We start from the raw sequence: 18864 nt of genomic DNA, 5'->3' as shown, positions 1-18864 counted from the left end.
GTGACAGGTCCCATCTTGCCCAATCAGTTATCGCCTTTACTGGTCCCTTGCCAAAGCTGTCTTTCACAAATTGAAAGGTAAATATTTTCCACCGTTAATAACACGGTCGGTCCCGTGTGGCTCTGTGGTTTGTGGTAACAAGCAGAAGGAATGATATTTTTTGTTCCTTTCAAGGATTGCAATTTCAGGAACGGGACAAATAGCCCCAATTCTTGTGGCTCCCCTTCCATCAACCACATGTGGCAAGTAGGATTCGTTATGCAACGGACGAACGGTACAACCAATCGGATTAATGATTCGCGGCAGGGTTGCCACCTTTTGAGATATGTAAAACACCGAGCACATGGTGAAGAAGACTAGTCCGGAATTCGTTCAGGAACAACAACAACAACGACATGCGTGCATTGTTTTAAATACATTTTTTTTGTGAGCGGTGGTGTGGTATTTACGTAGTGAATAAGAGCCAGGACGTTTTCCTGTTCGGGGAAGACTTTCAGATTTCCTAGGGCGGCTGCTTCAAAGAGACCTCGACCCCCAGCACAAACCAGGACAGGGGGTGGCTAAATCCTCACGCCCAAGGCCTGTAGGCCTAAATTTCGATGTAAAGCTTTCGTGACTGCAGGGATTCATCTTCTTGGTTCTTTCGGTAAAGTCACGTAGAAGGGAAATAAAAAATAATAAAAATAAAACATAATAAAATAATTCTCACGACGTTTCGGCCACAACGCAAGCAGCCGTCCACAGGTGAAGAAACAGAGTTGTCGGAAAGACAGCGTCCCAATGAACACCGCCAAGCTTGGCAGCGTATATTTAAGCTGTGTTGGAGGAGGAGAGCGTCTTGACAAAGGAGTTTACATATCAACAGCGGAATTAAGCAATTCCGCTGTTGATATGTAAACTTCTTTGTCAAGGCGCCGTGGGACCTGGACCCGGTTAACGCTGGCGGATTTTTTTTCGGGTCCTCTGATTTTTTTTTGCCTCCCCCCTTCCCACGTTTAGAATCCGTATCACGCGATTAGAGAATTTGGTTACTGCTGCTGCTATAAATTTCCGTGCGACAAAGCCACTTTTAAATGAGCTGTCATTCGTGATGTCCAGGTCGCTTGTGAAACAGAGCTCAGCGGGGGCCCTTCGGAGACAAATCCACGCGACCATGGTGGGAGAGAGACATGCAGACTCCAAATATACAGCAGCAGGCGTCAGGGTCGGCATCGAACCCATAACATGCTGCGTACCAGGCGAGGTAGTTAACATCTCGCCATAATGTGTTTATTTATTTATTATCGATGACGTTGGTCGTGAAAGCCTCCGCGTTAAACTATCATCTCGCCAGCGTGGCGCCCAATGCAGCGGCCAAGTGCGCCGCTAGTAGCGCGCGTTGGGGGACCCTCGCTCAGAGGTCGCAAACGGGTTTTGATTCCTTACCCGTACCCGTACCCGGCCGCACCAGGGTCGCAAATGGGTACCCGTTCCGGCCCCGTACCCGTACCCTACCCGAAATGAGTGACAAACGGTTACTCACCAGTGACTCACGGCCTACCCGTACCCGTACCTGGCCGCACCAGGGGTCACAATCAGATACCCGTACCCGTACCCAGCCGGGTACGGGTAGCCGGGTATCGGTTAGGGTACGGGTATCGGGTACCCGGTTGCGACCTCTGGTGGGTAGTGGCGATGACACGCCGGTGGCATCCCCACCGTTGGCATCACCGGCGCGCGCGATCGCCGTTTGCTCATCCTGGCCTCTGGCGAGGCCTGCGTGCTCGCGCTCACTCGTGAGTCACGAGCCTTCACCCAGGCGTGATGTCACGGGCTCGTTGCATTATCGTATGTATGTGGAACTTCTTTCGCACCGTACGTTGCCGACCGTGCCAATCGGAGTGTGCGGGGGTAGGGCAACAAACTTAACACAAAAAGCAGTTCTTAAAGAAATTGGTTTTCAGTCGAGATGATTTTAAAGTGCAGAGCTCCAGTGCCTTCCTCATAACGGAAGTGGCTTCCTAATTTCACGGCGGATGACGTAGACGATATATGTAGAGAGAGAGAGAGCGAGACTAAGTAGAGTTAAGAGTAGATGCAGATTGCGCAGTAAGTGAATCCAGTCTATTGTATGAATCCTGTCGGTTGCGAACAGTCGAGAAATGTAAAATCAACGCTCGATTGCTCCGCAGACGCAACTCGAGGGCTATTTTGCCTTGGCGGCAGTGTTTTTCTCTCCTCCACGGACTCCCTCCAATGTCCCTCGAGGCGATGTTCTCTCCTCGACAACTTTCCCTTCTGTTCATCGGTGATCGTAATCTGGCACCTGCGATCTTACACCCTCCCGGGGCGGATGACAGCATTCGCCATTCGTCTTTGGCTTTGAAATGAAAGTCACAGAGATGCGCGGTAAAAAAAGATCGCTGGCAGCGTCGGGCGCATCGAGATGTCTCGATCAGTCGCCAATTGATTTACGAGCAATCACGGAGAGTTATTTAATGCGGCGGGGGGGGGGGGCAGTTGTTCGGCAGCATATCTGTGTTCGCGTCGAGTTTGGTGAGTGAGCGAGCCGGCGTGCGACACGGCCTGCAGCAGTCGTCAAAGCGCGCGGTGGCGTAACTCGTGAACCGCGTTGGAGTGAAACGTCGGCAAAGCTGCCGTCTTGCACAGGTCACGGAACCTTTGTCTCCGATGGGCGTGTGTATGTTGACCTTCGTTCGCACCGTACGTAGCCGTCCGCGCAATTCGGAGGTACGGGGGAAGGACAACCAACCGAACACAAACATCAGTTCTAGACAAATTGGTTTTCAATCTAGGTGAGAAGTACGTAGCTCCGGTGGCTCGCTACTTTTGCATCTGAAAGCGCCGCGCGATGCCGTGTTACCGTCCTAGTTCGATCAACACCGGTAAACGGGGGGGGGGGGGGGGGAGTGCGTAAACAATTGTGTGTGGGGGAGAAAGATGGGGGGCAAGAGGTCTGCACGTTTGTCCGAGGCCAGACGAGCCTCGTTGCGTCCTTGTGGTTTTTGTCCTTTTTATTTTCTCACATCTGGAATTCCAGCCCCTCCTCTGCCTTGCCAACCTCGTATAATAACCACATTCAGTTAAATAATTTGTCAACTCCTTTACAGGCTTTTTGTATATTTTTTACGCGGCCTAGGGTCTCGGTGCATGCCGGCGTGCATGTGCACTCGCGGGCACATGCAGCTATAGAGGCAAAGATCCCCCGTATAGCCTGAACAGACCGTTAGACTGTTGGTGCAACATGTGAAGGCCGGCACGGCACACGAGAGGGGGTGGGTGGCCAACACCACACACGGCCGCCTTCATCACCCCAGTGGCGATGTTGGCTCACCGCACCAGCTACTCATTTGAGGCTGAGTCGGCCTAGGGGAGGCCCATGACACGTTCAGATAATCGTCACCGGCGTTCTGCCGTGAGCGGTGAATCGAACTCGCGTCGCTGGGTTCGTAGAGCAGGGCGCTAACCGCTACGCTACCGCAGGTACACACATGCACGCACGCACGCACGCGCAAAAAGCAGGCACAGGCAAGGCACTGCAGCAGATTGCCTTTACGTGGCAGCTTCGTGGGCTAACAACTGCAAAAATGCCTTCTGGAATTTTACTTTCCTAGCAAACTTTGTTATTTTTAGCTTCCTTAATAGCCTGCAAATGAAATTGGTGTTTTAGCTCAAGCTGAAACCTGGAAGCCCACCCGACTCATATATAATTTGCGTGTGTGTGTGTGCGCGCGCGCGCATTTAGGTGTGTGTATGTGCTTGCAGGTGTGTGTGTATTGTGGGGGAGCGACACAGTGTACCAGTTAACTCGCTGCCCTACGAACCCGGCGACCTCCGTTAGAATTCCCACTCATGGCCAACACCAGCAACGATGATCCGAACCAGTCCTGGGACTCCCCAAGGTCGACTTCGCCTCAAATGAGTACCTGGTGCGATGTGTAAATATTTCCTATTTGGAGACACGGGCGTGGTGCTGGCCACCCATCCCCTTGTTGCGCTGTGGCAGTCTAGAGAGGTACTCGCTTTAAAGCACTTGCCCCAACAGTCTGCTATATGCTACACGGCAGATCTTTGTCTTTGTTTGTGTGTGTGTGTGTATCAATTCGTCTTTGTATACACGCTGTTACGTGTAGACGCGCGCGTGTTTGTGTGTGTGCCTGCGCCTGCCATATAAATGCGTGCGTGCGTGTGTGTATCTTGGTGCGTGGCCAGGCAGTGATGGCTTGCAGAGTCGTGAGCAAAACGGTGCGCGTGATTCCGCCCCTGTTGTGACCGCTCCGCGGAGAATTCACAGGGCTCAACTGATTCTGTTATGTCACCGTCCACCCACCGCGCCCTCTTCAGGTGTTTTGGTTGGAACCTAATGAGGGCATATAAATGGTGTGTGCGCTCTCGTGTGTGCGCTCGTGTGTGCGTGTGTGTTTGTTACTGGTTTTAAAGCACAGCAAGTTGGCACAGTAGGGGGGCGCACGGGTGGTGCATCAGCCAGTCGTCTCAGTCAGTCGACCTGTGGCATCTGGGTCTGCCCCGTGACCTCCTGCCAGCGGGCATTCGACACTTCACGTGTTCTCAAGGTGCACATAGCCTGGCACAGGCGTCGTGGTGACGTCACCGCCACTTAGTGGCGAATGGCGGTTGTTGTTGTTTGTTACTGGGGAGCGGCGGTGTGCGCAGTGGGTTAGCGCGCTGCGCTCCGCTCACGGCTGACAAACGGTGACGAATATATGAGCCGGTGCCGGGCCCTCCCCTAGGTTGACTCGGCCTCAAATGAGTGCCTAACGCGGTGTGTGTAAACATCGCCACTGAAGAGACGCAGGCGGTTGGGTGTGGTGCTGGCCACCCACCCCCTTGTACCATGCCGGTCCTCATTGGTGCTCGTTAAAAGCGCTTTCCCCCGCAAAATTATGTTACATTTATCCGCGTGATATTTGTCTTAATATGTCCGGGGTGTGATCCATTTATAGATACCACGCTGATTTCCTCTTTCATTCTCAATTAGTTGATTGAGTAAGTGTGACACCTGAAAGATCCATATCTTACAGGGAGAGTGAAGCGATGTAATAAGTGCGTTGAGATCAGTGAGAGATGTGAAGAGAGCTTTGATGAATCGTGTTGCCCCCCCTCTATGAATTCCCCCCCCCCTCATTATTTTCGTGGGGCATCTGTGTTAAAATGGATCGGCCCCCCTGTGTATTTTTCCACACTTTAATTTAACTTGCCCTGTTGTCTGTTTATAATTCTTTCAAATCTTTTGATGCTTAATATCTTCGGATCTACGAAGCCTTAACGAGCTGAAACTTTTGTCTACGCAATCGTCTCAAGTGACGATTCAAGATTTCATTTGAAGAACCGGTCCAGGCACCGCCAAACCTGGGCCTTTTCGTGGTTTTTAAATCCTTTATATTAAGTTCACTTGCTTGCTTGCACGCTTACGACCGTGCAAATCTTTCGGTCGTTTTTTAACCCACTTCCCGTGATCCAATCGAGCTGACATTTTGCACACAGACTCGTTGTGCGTGACAAATAATTTTCGTGAAAATTTTTTTTCCAAAATTTTTCACTTTTTAGGAAAAAAAAAATTAAATGTTTCATTTAAAATACCAATGTGATAAAAATAAACTCTTACTCAAGAAAAACAGAAATGAATAATAAAATAAAACTGATGCCACGCATATAAAGGATTTATAGTGAAAAACTTTGTTTTTACGGGTTAATTTTTTTTAACGTAAATTTTCTTTTCAGCTCCGGCTGCCACGTGCAGAAATTCTCCCCGTGTGCCGAGCTCCCCTGGTGTTCAATGTTGGGATGTACAAGAACGAAGTGCGCCTTAAGGTGGAAACGCCACCTCTGGTTTCCGAGAGGTTTTGGCGAGTGCTCATCATGGGCTTCCCTGGCTAATTTAACGATAATTACGTTCCCACGTCTTCTGTTCCCCCCCGCCCCCGGCCCCACATCAACCATCTCATTTTCCAGCTTCTAAATTTGTTAATCTTGAAATTCTTACAGCGCAAGGCTCTCGCTACGAGGTGCTGCCGTGTTTCACGGGCAGGTAGAGTCAGCCAGTGGGGGAGGGGGCTGGGGAGGGGGTGACGTTGCTACGTGGTATTGGGTAAAAATTTGGGTCGTCATTTGCAGGTGGCATTTTCGAATTTGGCCAACTGGGCGGCAGTGGCACGTGGCCCAGTGCTCTACGCACCGCAATCTGGGGATCTTGGAACGTCCGCCTTGAAGCGGACGCACGCACAGGGAGGGGGGGGGCAGCGGGGTGCGGTAAGCAGCCCGCATCAGTGGCAGCGGCTGAGACGACCTCCAGAAGTTGAGGTTGACTTATTGTGGGCGAGAGGACGGGATGCCATCCATCCAGCCGGTGCTGTGATTGTAAGGGGAGGGGCCCTCATTAACTCTCTGCCGGTCGAGTTTCAGTCGGGCGTACCGGCATAAACCACCATCATGCGAGCTCCGGTCATCCTCATACTGGTCATCCTCGTAGTGGTCATCCTCGTAGTGGTCATCCTCCGGTCACCCTCGGGCCCACGGGCGAGCGTTGCCACTGCGTCGGGGTGACCACTGTGAACTTTCCACCAAGTTGGCACTTGTTGTGTTCACTTTTCCTCCGGAGGAGAAGGAGGAGGGTGGATGGGTGGGGGAAGAGGTCGATTGAGGGCGAGTTGTTCCTCCACCTCAGACTGGATTTGAACTCGCGACCTTCCAATCGCGAGTCACGTGCGCTGCGCTCATCCCCCTCCACCCCCCGTTCCGGATGCGGCGTATACTACATCCGTGCGATATTTTTTTTCCCCTCTCCCGACAGTTTTACAGCTGTCAGCAACCTCGGCGTAATTACACGTGGATTTACGTGCACACTGTCCACGTGTGGGCGCGCGCCGCACTTGCGGGCGCCCCAGATGCACAGAAATAGCCGCCCCCCCCCCATCGCCCTCTACCCCCTCACCTCCCCCCCACACATGGCTGGCGGTGCCGTGAACCCGCGCTCCCTGAAAATAGCGACCTCGTGTTCTCTGACATTGCAGGTCTATTTTTTAGCTCGCGATGACAGCTGCGCACATTTTCGTGTGTCGCGCGTCTTGTGCGCGTTGCTAAAAATGACTTCTGGGCATATTTGCGACGGCGCTATTTGCGTGTCGAGGTTAAATGAATGTGGAGCCATATTTAATACGGGGGCCAAGGCATTGGTCAGTCGATGTTTCTGTATTACGTCGTGTGTAACAATAATAGTAATAATTTTTCGCCCGCTGTCAATGCACTGCTCGGTGGAAGGTCCCTCAACGTCATGTCGCTGGTTGGGGGTTGGTTTGACCGAAACTTCACCACGCTGGTCGGTGAAATGAGGGTGTCAACCCATCACTGATGTCAGCCGTGGCTGGGAATCGAACTTTAGGTTGGCGTCCTCATGTTACTGTGCGCTAACCACTGCGCCGCTCCTCGGCAATACCCGAATAGATAATAATGTATATTTCCACAGGAAAGCCTCGCTGATTCTCTTAGACTCTCTTTCATGCGGGTGTTGTGTGTCTAGGCATGTCTGGCCAGTTCTGTTTTACCGTTCGTCCCGACAAGATGACACCACGAGATGAATTTCACCGTGACACCCATGTACGCAAGTCCATGTACGTTGCAATTTTTTTTGCAGCGTATGTAGCCAACCGTGCTTACCCGGAGACGCACCGACAATATCTTGACGACAACAACTTGACTATAATTCAAAACCAGACGCCACCGTACCTGCCGCATTAGCAACTCAATGTCCGTGGCCTCCCCCCAAGTTTCGGGCATTATTATTGTTGTAACAATGAGTCAACCCATGGAAGGCCTGTGGTCAAGGTAAGCGCGTTGGCGAACGTAGAGCGTTGATTTTTGTTGGTGCAGTCTACGGTAAATGGATCGAGGCCCCGTGACCAGGAACTCGGAGGCTGGGTCCTTGACGGGTGATGGCTGCGTGCCGTCCGAAGGGTGCAGTTGTTCCCGGGCCCCGCCGTGTCTCCCGCGTTTATCTCCCCTTTCATTTGTCACCCTCGCCCTCTTCCCGTCGCCGCTCTGTCACGGGGGAAGCCGGCGGTCAAAGTGAGACGTCACCCCTGACGCCACCGCCGCCGCGCACCCACATTTTTCACCTGGGCCTCACCGCCACCGTTCTACAACTGCCCAATTCGCACCGCGACCCCCTCGCCGTGCTATTTACACGGCACGGCGCAGCACGGCGTGGAACAGCACGGCGCGCTTTTGAAGAGTTGGTTGCGCTTCGCCGGGACGCTTGCTCGTGAGAGCGCCTCGCGTAGACTCGTCACAGTGTGCACGGGAGTCGCTTTACTGCTGCTGTTTAAAACTATTTTTTTTATTTTACCAGGGTAAGGCCCACTGACCTATATAGCTCTTTTTCAAAAGCGACCTGTCACAAATAATAGCTCGGCGTAGTGGGCTTATCATCGCGTGGAAATTTTATCGCAGCCAAGTACTCTAAACGCACGCTGTCGATTATAAACGTGGAGGGAAAAACCCGAGCACCCCAGAGTAAAATCCACGTGACCACGGGGGAGAGAGAGACATGCAGACTCCAAATATTACAGGCGTCAGGGTCGGGATTGAACCGACGACCTCCTGTATACCAGGCGTGGGAGTTAACGTCTCGCCACCGCGCATCCTCATATGGTGAGCCTATACGCCGGTGTCAAGCAGAGGTCGCAAACGGGTTTTGATTCCTTACCCGTACCTGTACCCGGCCGCACCAGGGTCGCAATCGGGTACCCGTACCCTACCCGATACCCGGCTACCCGTACCCGGCCGGGTATCGGGTAGGGTACGGGTATCGGGTACCCGATTGCGACCTCTGGGATGAAGCCATGTTGCAGGTGCAGGTGGGTTGATTCTAGGCACTTGAATTGTGAGAAGAGACAAGACGTTGGGAAATGAGTGACAAATGGTTACTCACCAGTGACTCACGGCCTACCCGTACCAGTACCCGGCTGCAGCAGGGTCGCAAACGGGTACCCGTACCCGGCTGGGTACGGGTAGCCGGGTATCGGGTAGGGTACGGGTATCGGGTACCCGATTTCGACCTCTGGTGTCAAGCCTCTCTTCGTATGCTTCACCGCTGTTATATTCCCGCCGTGCGATTGGGCGGCAACGTCGTGAGACAAAAAGAAGGAACGACCACCGCAGGGAGCTGTGCGCCACCGAACGACATCGGCGGGGATCATAAAACCACCGTGGAAAGTTCTTTCGGTCGGCCTCTTATTCACACGCCACGAACACAACACGTTTTATTGAGGGACTACCATCGCTGTGTGGCGTTATCTTGGTGTGTACTGGCACTGTTTTTGTTGTCGCTTATGCTGCCTTGCCCAAGCTTGATAAAGCAGGTTTATATATCTACTTATATTTTTTCTTGACTTGATGCCCTTTTTCACTATTTTGCACTCCCGTCGTTTTTTATATTTCTCACTGTTGTTACTTGCCGACCCCCCCCCCCCATCTCTCCGGGCCCCTGCTGGAGACATCTGTGGAAAACAGAAAAGAGTCTCATGGCTCACCGGATTCCTCCTCCTGCAGTCTCAATAAAGAGTCTGATCACGAGATCCTGAACGGGCATGGGAAACCGCACGGGGGCCTCTGCATTCGTTGACCGCGGGTTGGGAACCACTGCTCTCGAAGGGGTATTTGGCCTGCTCTTCCACAGTGGCCAAAGATGCCTTGGAACTGTTGAGAGTTTCCCCGACATGTTACCCAACGCCGCCACCTCCTGGTTCACTGACTCGGTGGCTCGGCAAACCAAGATAACAAGAAGGGGCACTTCTTTTCGAATTCGGCGGAGCAAAAAAAACTTTCTTTTTCATCCACGTGGTGAATGCGTCGTCGCCGTCTAAAATAACACGCCTGCGGTGGTCGAGCTGCCCGTCGAGATTGCGAGAATGTTACGCGCTCGGCGTGGGGGACGCCGCGTGACACGAAATGCACGGGCGGGGGAGGAGTGATAGAGTTGTCACGGTCATGCCTCTTTTGCTGCCTGTAAATCACCTCTTGTTTGTTTCTGGACGACCTGCAACTTTCCGTGACTTTTTTTTTTGCGCGTGCGTTCTCGTTCGTTCACAAGAGGAGGGTGTTTGAGTTGGGTTGAAATCGGTTTCGTCAATTACAACCGATAGTTTTTCTTTCTTTTCATATTTTTCTGAGAAAAAAAAAAATCTCACTGCTGGAATTTGCCAAAGTAAAGCGACTTTTAACCAAAGTTATTACGATCGTATATTTTTTTTGGGTGGGTGGTTGTGCGGTGATTGGTGACCAAGCTGAGCCCGTAAAACTCGCTTTGCTTCAGAACGCCACTAAATCACGGGCTGTCGGCCGGAAATCGAAGCCGGGGTCTCGGCAGTGCCAGCTAAATGCTGCCGATGCGCTATTTATTATCCCTCCTGAGTAACCTGGCCACCTCTAAAAAAAAAACAAATCTGTGAATATGAATACCGCATTAAAACTGTGTTAATCTCAGCTCTCTTTTTGTTTTCGTGTTGCTTGGAGATGCAATAGCCGTAGCACTCTTGATATTGCCCACGGCTGCATCTTAACGCTGCGAGCCTGATCGCTGGCGGAAAATTCCTGTGCACGACAAGGAGCCTGTTCTTGCCAATGTAGAACACGGCCACTCGACGGTTTTTTATTTGAGGATCCAAAGTTCGAGTTTCATGTTCATTTTGTTTTCACGAGGCGAGAGCTCCCCAAGAGATGAGGATGAGTCTCATTTGCGAGAGTGGACGCATTAGTCCACCAGTATCGGGCGATGGTTGCAATGTATGACCCTGATTAAGTTGTTTTGGGGGGGTAATTTAACGCCAGCACACAATGGGCCAATGAGGTCCGAGGGATCTTTAACGATCACTGTGAAGCGGGCGACGCGTCGTATTTTTTGCGCGGTATTAATCAGTGCGGCCTCTGGGTTCGAACCGTGAACCCTCTGCAACAAGTGGGGTTGAGGGCGCTTGCGTTAGGCCGTGTCGCCATCCCGAGGCCAATTGTTTTCAAGGGCCGATGCATCATCTTATCAGAGCATGTTTTTTTTTGCACATTTTGCCACAAGTACGTGTGGTTAATGCAGACTTTATTCCTTGCAAAAGGGATCTGTTTGGTGTTTGAGCATCTTAACACAACTCCTGTTTTAGCGCCAGAAAGGGTCAAACCTCTTCCGATTTTTCGTGTTCGCTTCATGATTTTTGAAACTGGAAAAAAAGTCCGACGGATATCCATGACATCGTCCGCGACGACATCTAAATAAAAACTCGACAACCACGGCTGACTCGTGCAGCGCCACGGCACTTGTGCCGCCGTTGCCGAGTGGGGCTGACGCTCCGCTCGTTCACCGTGCGCGTCTACGTACGAAGGGTAGCGGTAGTGTAGCGGTCAGCGCTACGCTGCGCACACGAAGCCGGCGACCCGAGTTCGATTCCTGCTCACTGGCCAACACCGGTGACGATTGTCTGAACCGGTCCTGGGCCCTCCCCTTAGGTCGACTCGGCCTCAAATGAGTACCTGGTGCGGTGTTTCGTAAATATCGCCACTGGGGAGACAAAGGCGGCCGGGCGCGGTTGCTGGCCACCCACCCCTCGTGTGCCGTGCCGGCCTCCGTAGGTGCTGCTCGCTAACAGCACTTGCCCCAACAGTCTGTTACGGGCTATACAGGTGGGGGGGGTGGTCTTTATCTTTGTCTTCATGCACGTTAGACTTCTTTCGCACCGTACGTAGCCAACCGCGCTAATCGTAGGTGCGGTTTGTGTGTGTGTTTGTGCCATCCGTTCCACAGCTTCGGCGTTGGCGACGCAGGCACTCGACTCGTACCAGGCAGGAGCGAGCCCCATCATATAGCGACGCGGCACCATCGTCTGGGGGTAATGAGCACTTTGGTTCACCTTGTTCTTGTGCGAATGGCACGTCGCTGTCGTGCCTTGCCAAGCACGCGACGACGACGCTTCCGCCACCACAGTCGTTTGTTGTCCTTCCCCCCCCCCCGACCACCTGCACCACGGATCAGCGCGGTCGGCTGCATACGATTGAGAAAGAAGTTCAACATCACCATTGGAACCTCATTTGCCAGTAAAAAATATGATAATAGTTTTTTTACCCTTCTATCTGGCAACAAAACTGACACCTTTTTTACGAGGAGTCATGTTTGCATAGACCACAATACCTGCCAGATAGAAGGGTAAAAAAACAATTATCAAGTTCAACATCGTACGTGCGTGCGTTCGTCTCGTGAACTGGACGCTTGCGCTCAGGGCTTGTTGGTTTAAGAACATGGCAAAATATTTTTTTCCTTAACGGTTTGAATGGGTGCCACTCAACGAATGGGGCCATTCAGATGTGACAAAACTAATACCAGGTAAAGCCCACTGAGCTATGTAGCTCTTTTTCAGAAGCGATCTGGCTATCACAAATGATAGCTCAACGAAGTGGCCGACATTTATAGCCGCCAAAATACTCTAAATGCGTGACGTTGATTCTAAATGTGGAAGGGAAAACCGGAGGACCCGGAGAAAAATCCACGCGACCACAGATATTTATGCAGGCGCCAGGATTGGGATTGAAGCCCTGATCTCCTGTATACCAGGCGATGTAGTTAACATCTCAAATGTTGACTCCAAATTGTAACAGTTCATTGGGGGGAGGTTGGGAGGTGGGGCAGGGAAGTGAATCATGACACACCAATTTATATTTTTCACTCCTATACATGCCATTTGTGATTTCGGCATCATTCAATGAGACAGATATTTTAATTTTAAATTCTAGCAGCGAGCAGTGGCACCACCTATAATGAATAAACAGCGACGTCCCAAAACGATTTTATGAATTAACGTAAATATTCCCTTTGCATGAGGGGCACACTTTCGACAGATTATCATTATTATTATTTTTATTTTCAATACAATCATAAAACAAAATTCAGTGTGTTTTACTTTGGAGGCAAATTTTTCAGAAATCGCTGCACCCAGAGACCACTTGCCAGCATCTGCCATCACAGCCACGCGGTGATTGGCTGAAAAGCGGTCCCTTGTGACACAATTTCGGCCAATGATGGAACAGCTGCACGAGCACTGAACTTCAAACGGGCCCCGCTCTGCTTTGCGTCAGTGAAGGCCAGAAATTGGCGAAGGAAATCCCTGGACAGCTGAGCGAAGATTGTCGCGCGGACAAACTGCACAGACAAAGGGCAAATATAATGGTAGCGTAGAGACGCCAAGAGTGACACTCAACAGATGGGGTGGGTGCACGACAAAAAAAACAGGGGGATTTGATTAATCTATTGTTTTAAACTTCTGCCCTGCTTTGTGAGCAGTAATTATCGCAGCAGTGTATTCTCATTTTCAACTTGACAATTGAAGCACAGCGTTGAGGTTCGTCATAAACAAATGGTAAATTACACTTACTTCGTCCTATATGCCAGCTCTACCAATCGTCGTGGCCACACTGCACCCTCTTAACCCGGCTCTCAACTCACGACGGGGAAGAGTTGTCGTGCCCTCGAACAACGTGCTGCGCATGTTGGTCGTGAGCGGGAATCGAACTCGGGTCCACGGGGTTCGTAGCGCAGCGCGCTAACCGCTGCGCCACCGCTCCCCAGTGCGGCATTCACGAGCCCGCTACTCTGCGCGTTGCCATGAACGGAGCCACACATCACACCTCTTTGGACATTTCCCCACACCTCCGATTAGCACGGCGCTAATCGAAGGTGCAGGAGGAAGGAAAACAAACTGAACACTAAAAGCAGTTCTAAAGAAACGAGATTCAAACGCAGATTTAAAAGTGCATAACTGCAGTGGCTTCTTAATATCGGAAGGAAGAGACCCATAGAGACCCACAGAGATCCACAAGAGACCCATACTCATGTGTATGTTGAACTTCCACACCGTACGTAGCTGACCGTGCGAAGCGGAGGTGCGGGGGAAGGACAGCAAACGAACAAACAAAAATCAGTTCTAAAGAAATTAGCTAAACGCCAGCTGGTGGTGGGACACTGCAAGCATGGATCTTGGTGCTCAGGTGTCAACATTGCAACGACGGCTGCAAGAGGTCACCACATCATTGGCAGCGATGGACTTGTTCACCTTGACCTGCGCCTGTACTGCCACCAACGCTGTGTGGTCATTGTTCTCTAGGCTTCAGGGGCGCACAGCAATGCCGCGTAGAGTGAGTAAAGGCTTACTGACGGGAGGTCATGGGACAGAACCAAAGTAGTGTGGCTGACGGACAGGAATGGCCAGCATCCAACTATGTGTACACTCCAAACAAAGACAAAGATCCCACGTATAGCCGTAACAGACTTGGGGCAAGTGATGTTCGCGAGTAGCTATGAAGGCCTGTACAGCACACGAGGGGGTGGGCGGCCAACACCACGCCCGGCCGCCTTTGTCTCCTCGGTGGTGACGTTTACACACCACACCAGGTATTCATTTGAGGCTGAGTCGAACTAGGGGAGGCCCAGGACCGGTTCACATAATCGTCACCGGTGTAGGCCGTGAGCGGCAATCGAACTCTGGTCGCCGGGTTCGTAGCGCAGCGCGCTAACCGCGACACCACCGCTCCCCACCGTATACACTCTGCACGCACACACACGTATACAAATCCCAACCACGAAAATCGCATGCATATACTCGGGCACATGCGCACCGATGCACTACACACGCGCGCACACTTAGCACGGACTTTTAATTTAGGGTGCATCGGTATGGCAACGGAAAACAAAACAGCGAAGAGCTACGCCCCTCTAATCAGGGTGTCACTGCTTCCCGTCGAGGCTGACCCCCCCCCCCCGTCTCTCCCCCTACCCTTCTAATGCACACAGCTGTTGATTATAATTAGGGTGCCCCTTGTGATGTTGTTATACATAGCAAAGTGGTGCTCACCACAACATCCCACTTAAAGCAGCCTGGCAACATGAGAGGAATGGGGGGGGGGTGTTGGTCCTTAGCGGTGGCGGTGGTGGTGGCGGTGGACAGGAGCACATGATCTGGTGTTGATAGCGTGCAATGTACGTGTATGTTGAACTTCATTCACACCCTATGTAGCCAACTGTGCTAATCGGAGGTGCGGGGGAAGGACAACAAACTAAAGACAAAAAGCAGTTCTGGAGAAACGAAGTTTTCAATCTAGATTTAAAAGTGCGTAGCCTCCAGTGGCTTCCTAATATCGGAAGGGAAGAGCGTTCCAGACGGCCGCAGAAGCAGCGTCCGAATACGCGCGATGCGGCGACCGTCTTTGTTCAATGGCCGAGCCAAAAGCCGCCGCTGCGAGTATGATGACCGGAGTTTGCGTGGCCATGGTCGATGCTCCTCTTGTATGACGGCGTGTCGACATCGTACAGGTGCAGATGGTCGACTCGTGGTGGACCTTGAGATTATTGAGCCACTCCCCGTTGTTCTCTGAGACTTCACGTTGTCCCTGGGAATATAATTAGAAGGGGAATTCGTATTCTTGGTTTTTTCGGTAAAGTCACGTAGAAGGGAAACAATACAAATATATTATAATAAAAATATTTTTCTTATTATTTTATTGTTTCCCTTCTACGTGACTTTACCGAAACAACCAAGAATATGAATCTTCCCTGCAGTCACGAAAGCTTTAAATCAGAAGGGGAATTATTTTCTTCTGTCACTCAAAGCTGCCGCACCTGACGCGGAGAACAGTCACCCGCAATTTTCCCACAATCACCGTACGTCGCCCCCCCCCCGGGTCAAAAAATCTGATGTTTTGGTTTTTCACATCACTTGATCTCGGCAGCATGTAAGGGCTAAAATATATAGATATTGTGCAGTGGTAGCTGCAAGGAGGTGTGGTGACCCAGACCATGTAAATTCTATTGATGTTTACCAAATAAAATACATTGAATGTTATAATTATTGATGTAGGACCCTATTTGAAAAAGCTCGAAAGAAAGCAACCTGAAGCGACATTCATGCCTGCTTTAAGTAGTATAACTCGGGAGACATCACAGGGTAGAAATTGTACTCCTTTATCCAAATAGGAAACGCATTTGGAGACGCTTGGGTGAGCACTGCTGTTGACATCCTAAACTACTGAAACTAAACTAGTCACTGAGCAGCCACTGGATCTTGGCCGCCTCCTTATAGGGGACTCTTAAAGGCCACCCCCCCCACCGCTCTCACCCGACCTTCGAGCGACACTGAACCACAGCGTCAGCGTTGACCGTCCTTTATGTCCGTGAAAATGTTGTACGTGTTACAGGTCTCATCATCATTATATTGCATGATTATGGTAACAGCAAAATGGCTTATGGTATCTAAATCTGTCTGAGGGTCCCCCCCGAAATAGACTCGGCCTTAAATCAGTAGCTGGCACAATGTGTGAAACATTGCGGTGCTTGGGAGCCACACCACCCTGCACCATCCTGTGCTGTTCCGGCCTTAATATGCGCTCGCTAGCAGCACTTGCCCCAACAGTCTGTACGCCTATGCGAGCATCTTTGCATTGACGTGTGCACGCGTGTGTGTGTTATGGTGGTGTAGCGGTTAGCGCGCTGCGCCACGCTACGAATCCCGCGGCCCGAGTTTAATTCCCGCTCACGGCCAACACCAGTGGCGATTATCCGAACCAGTCGTCGGCCTCCCCTAGGTCGACTTAGCCTCAAATCAGTACCTAGTGCGGTGTGTAAACATCGCCGCTGTGGAGACAAAGGCGGCCGGGCTTGGTGCTGGCCACTTCATCGGTGCCCGCTAGCAGCCCTTGCCCCAACAGCCTGTTAAGGCTCTATGGGGGATTCTTTGTCGATGGTTTTTGTGTTACGGTCACAGCCTGAGACGAGATAAAGCGACGGCAGGAATGGCTCCTTTATAACCAACGGGCGGTGGGTGATTGCGCGCGGGCTTTTTTTGTCTGTGCGGTCTCCGCTACACAAGCCCCGCAGTGTAAGCAAAGATGTACACAGCTGATACCCTCCCCCATTTTTTTTCTGAATGGCAAGTGGCAGCACCAGATACGGCGGCCTGCGGACCAGAAGCCCCCCCCCCACCGTTGTGTTGAGGTTTCCAATGGGGAAGGGGGGGGGCATTGCGGTGTGGGCTAGCAAAAGAAGAGATTTAGAACATGGCGACAGATAAAATAGTTTTTTTTTACGGTCATCCGATTTGTTGTGGAACGTTTTTCGCCCCCCCCTCTCCTCCTCCTCAAAATCTCGTCTATTCTTAGCGCTCCGCAAACGCGGCCCTTTCAACCGTGGCCCCCAGCCAACCCGCGAGCCACAGAATGTCGTGCTGTGCGCCACGCCGCTACTGAATGAAAATAACCAATCTGCGTGCTATTTTAAAGCCGGGCCGAAATGAAAGGGCACTCTCAAATGTGATATCTTGGCGCGCACATCTGACGGAATTGATTGGAGTCTCGTGCCCGCGCACCCGCTGAACTTATTTTGTAAGAGAAGTAATTAAGCGTTTGCTTTCTTGGATAATTAAAATGTTTGTTTACCCTTTCGTCTCTGTTTGGTGCCACGGTGGCGAGCGGCTTTCTTGTGGAGGGTTACAGAAAGTTGTTGTGGAACTTCCAAAAGTGAACGGAGCGTGACGCTCACGCTCCGCTGTAATCACGTCTCCGTCGCACAATGCATGTGAATAAGAAGCAACTTTTATCACCAACTACCAACCGACCACGTAGCCACCCTCCCAACTTCCTGCCTATTTACCCGCTGACCTAATTCCCTAACTACCCAGCTATCTTAACTACCTGCCTAATAACCCACTTCCCCACTTACATGCCCAACCATCCACCTCCCTACCTACCAACATTCCTCGCTACCAACATTTCTTCGTACTGACATTGCTACCTACATACGCACACACCCACTTAATCGTCTACCGAACCAGCCCCAGCCACCTTACCCTACCCTACCTGGCGAACCCACTAACCGTTCAACAGAGGTCGCAAACGGGTTTTGATTCCTTACCCGTACCCATACCCGGCCGCACCAGGGTCGCAAACGGGTACCCGTACCCGGCCGGGTACAGGTACCCGTTCCCTACCCGTACCCTACCCGAAATGAGTGACAAACGGTTACTCACCAGTGACTCACGGCCTACCCGTACCCGTACCTGGCCGCACCAGGGTCGCAAACGGGTACTCGTACCTGGCCGGGTACGGGTAGCCGGGTATCGGGTAGGGTACGGGTATCGGGTACCCGGTTGCGACCTCTGCCTTTCTACCTCCATACCTCTCCAGCCACCCACCCCCACCTACCACGCACTGCCCACCGACTGTCTACCTGCCCTCCAACCAACGTACGTTCAGCTCTAAACAACCTCACGTCTTCTGGCAGTGCACAGTTTTTTTTATGCAGCACTGCTTCAAGATGGGCAAACATCGGTTAACGCGTTGCGTGTGTGATTCTTAATATCCCTCTCTTTCCGTTTTCCCCTTTCGCAGGAGGATTCAGACATTGAAATCGGAAGAAGAAAAAAATGGCATTCAGAGTTAGTAGGTGGCAAGCTCCTCTTTTGTCATGGAAGCAACTGGAAGTAAGAGGAGGAGGAGGACACTGAGAGGAGATGACCTCGGAGAGGAGGAAGAGTGATCGCTGTTTTGTGAAGTGAAGAGGAGGTGGGAGAACGACGTGGGGGCGTGGGGGGGGAGTCCTGCACTGCTGTTGGGGTTGGCGGTGAGCAGCACACCCTGGGCCTTGTCGTGGGAGCGGGAGCCACGCAAGGAGACCGGGAGGGAGGGAGTCGAACGTGTTTCTGATCTTCGCCAGCAGAGTGGCGAAAAAGGGGGGTTAGGGTTTTTATTTTGTAACGAATTTTTTTTTTTTTTTAAACGGACAATCACTAAAACAGCGAATACTTTGCATTAGCATGGTTGGCT

The 18864-nt window shown here is 51.6% G+C and overlaps 1 protein-coding gene across 1 annotated transcript in view; it reads left to right on the top strand.

Annotated features, from left to right (window-relative positions):
• LOC144949516 (nuclear factor of activated T-cells, cytoplasmic 4-like) overlaps positions 1-18646 on the top strand; it is a 96926-nt gene extending 78280 nt beyond the window's left edge. Inside the window, exons 14-15 of the mRNA XM_078879441.1 lie at positions 11807-11891; positions 18430-18646. Of these exons, the coding sequence (XP_078735567.1) occupies positions 11807-11868 (62 nt within the window). The 3' untranslated portion in view covers positions 11869-11891; positions 18430-18646. The remainder of the gene's footprint in view (positions 1-11806; positions 11892-18429) is intronic.
• The last annotated feature ends 218 nt before the right edge of the window (positions 18647-18864 follow it).

The sequence above is a fragment of the Lampetra fluviatilis genome, chromosome 54 (assembly GCF_964198595.1).
Source record: "Lampetra fluviatilis chromosome 54, kcLamFluv1.1, whole genome shotgun sequence".
Taxonomy (NCBI): domain Eukaryota; kingdom Metazoa; phylum Chordata; class Hyperoartia; order Petromyzontiformes; family Petromyzontidae; genus Lampetra; species Lampetra fluviatilis.
This window is presented reverse-complemented; position numbering and strand designations above follow the sequence as displayed.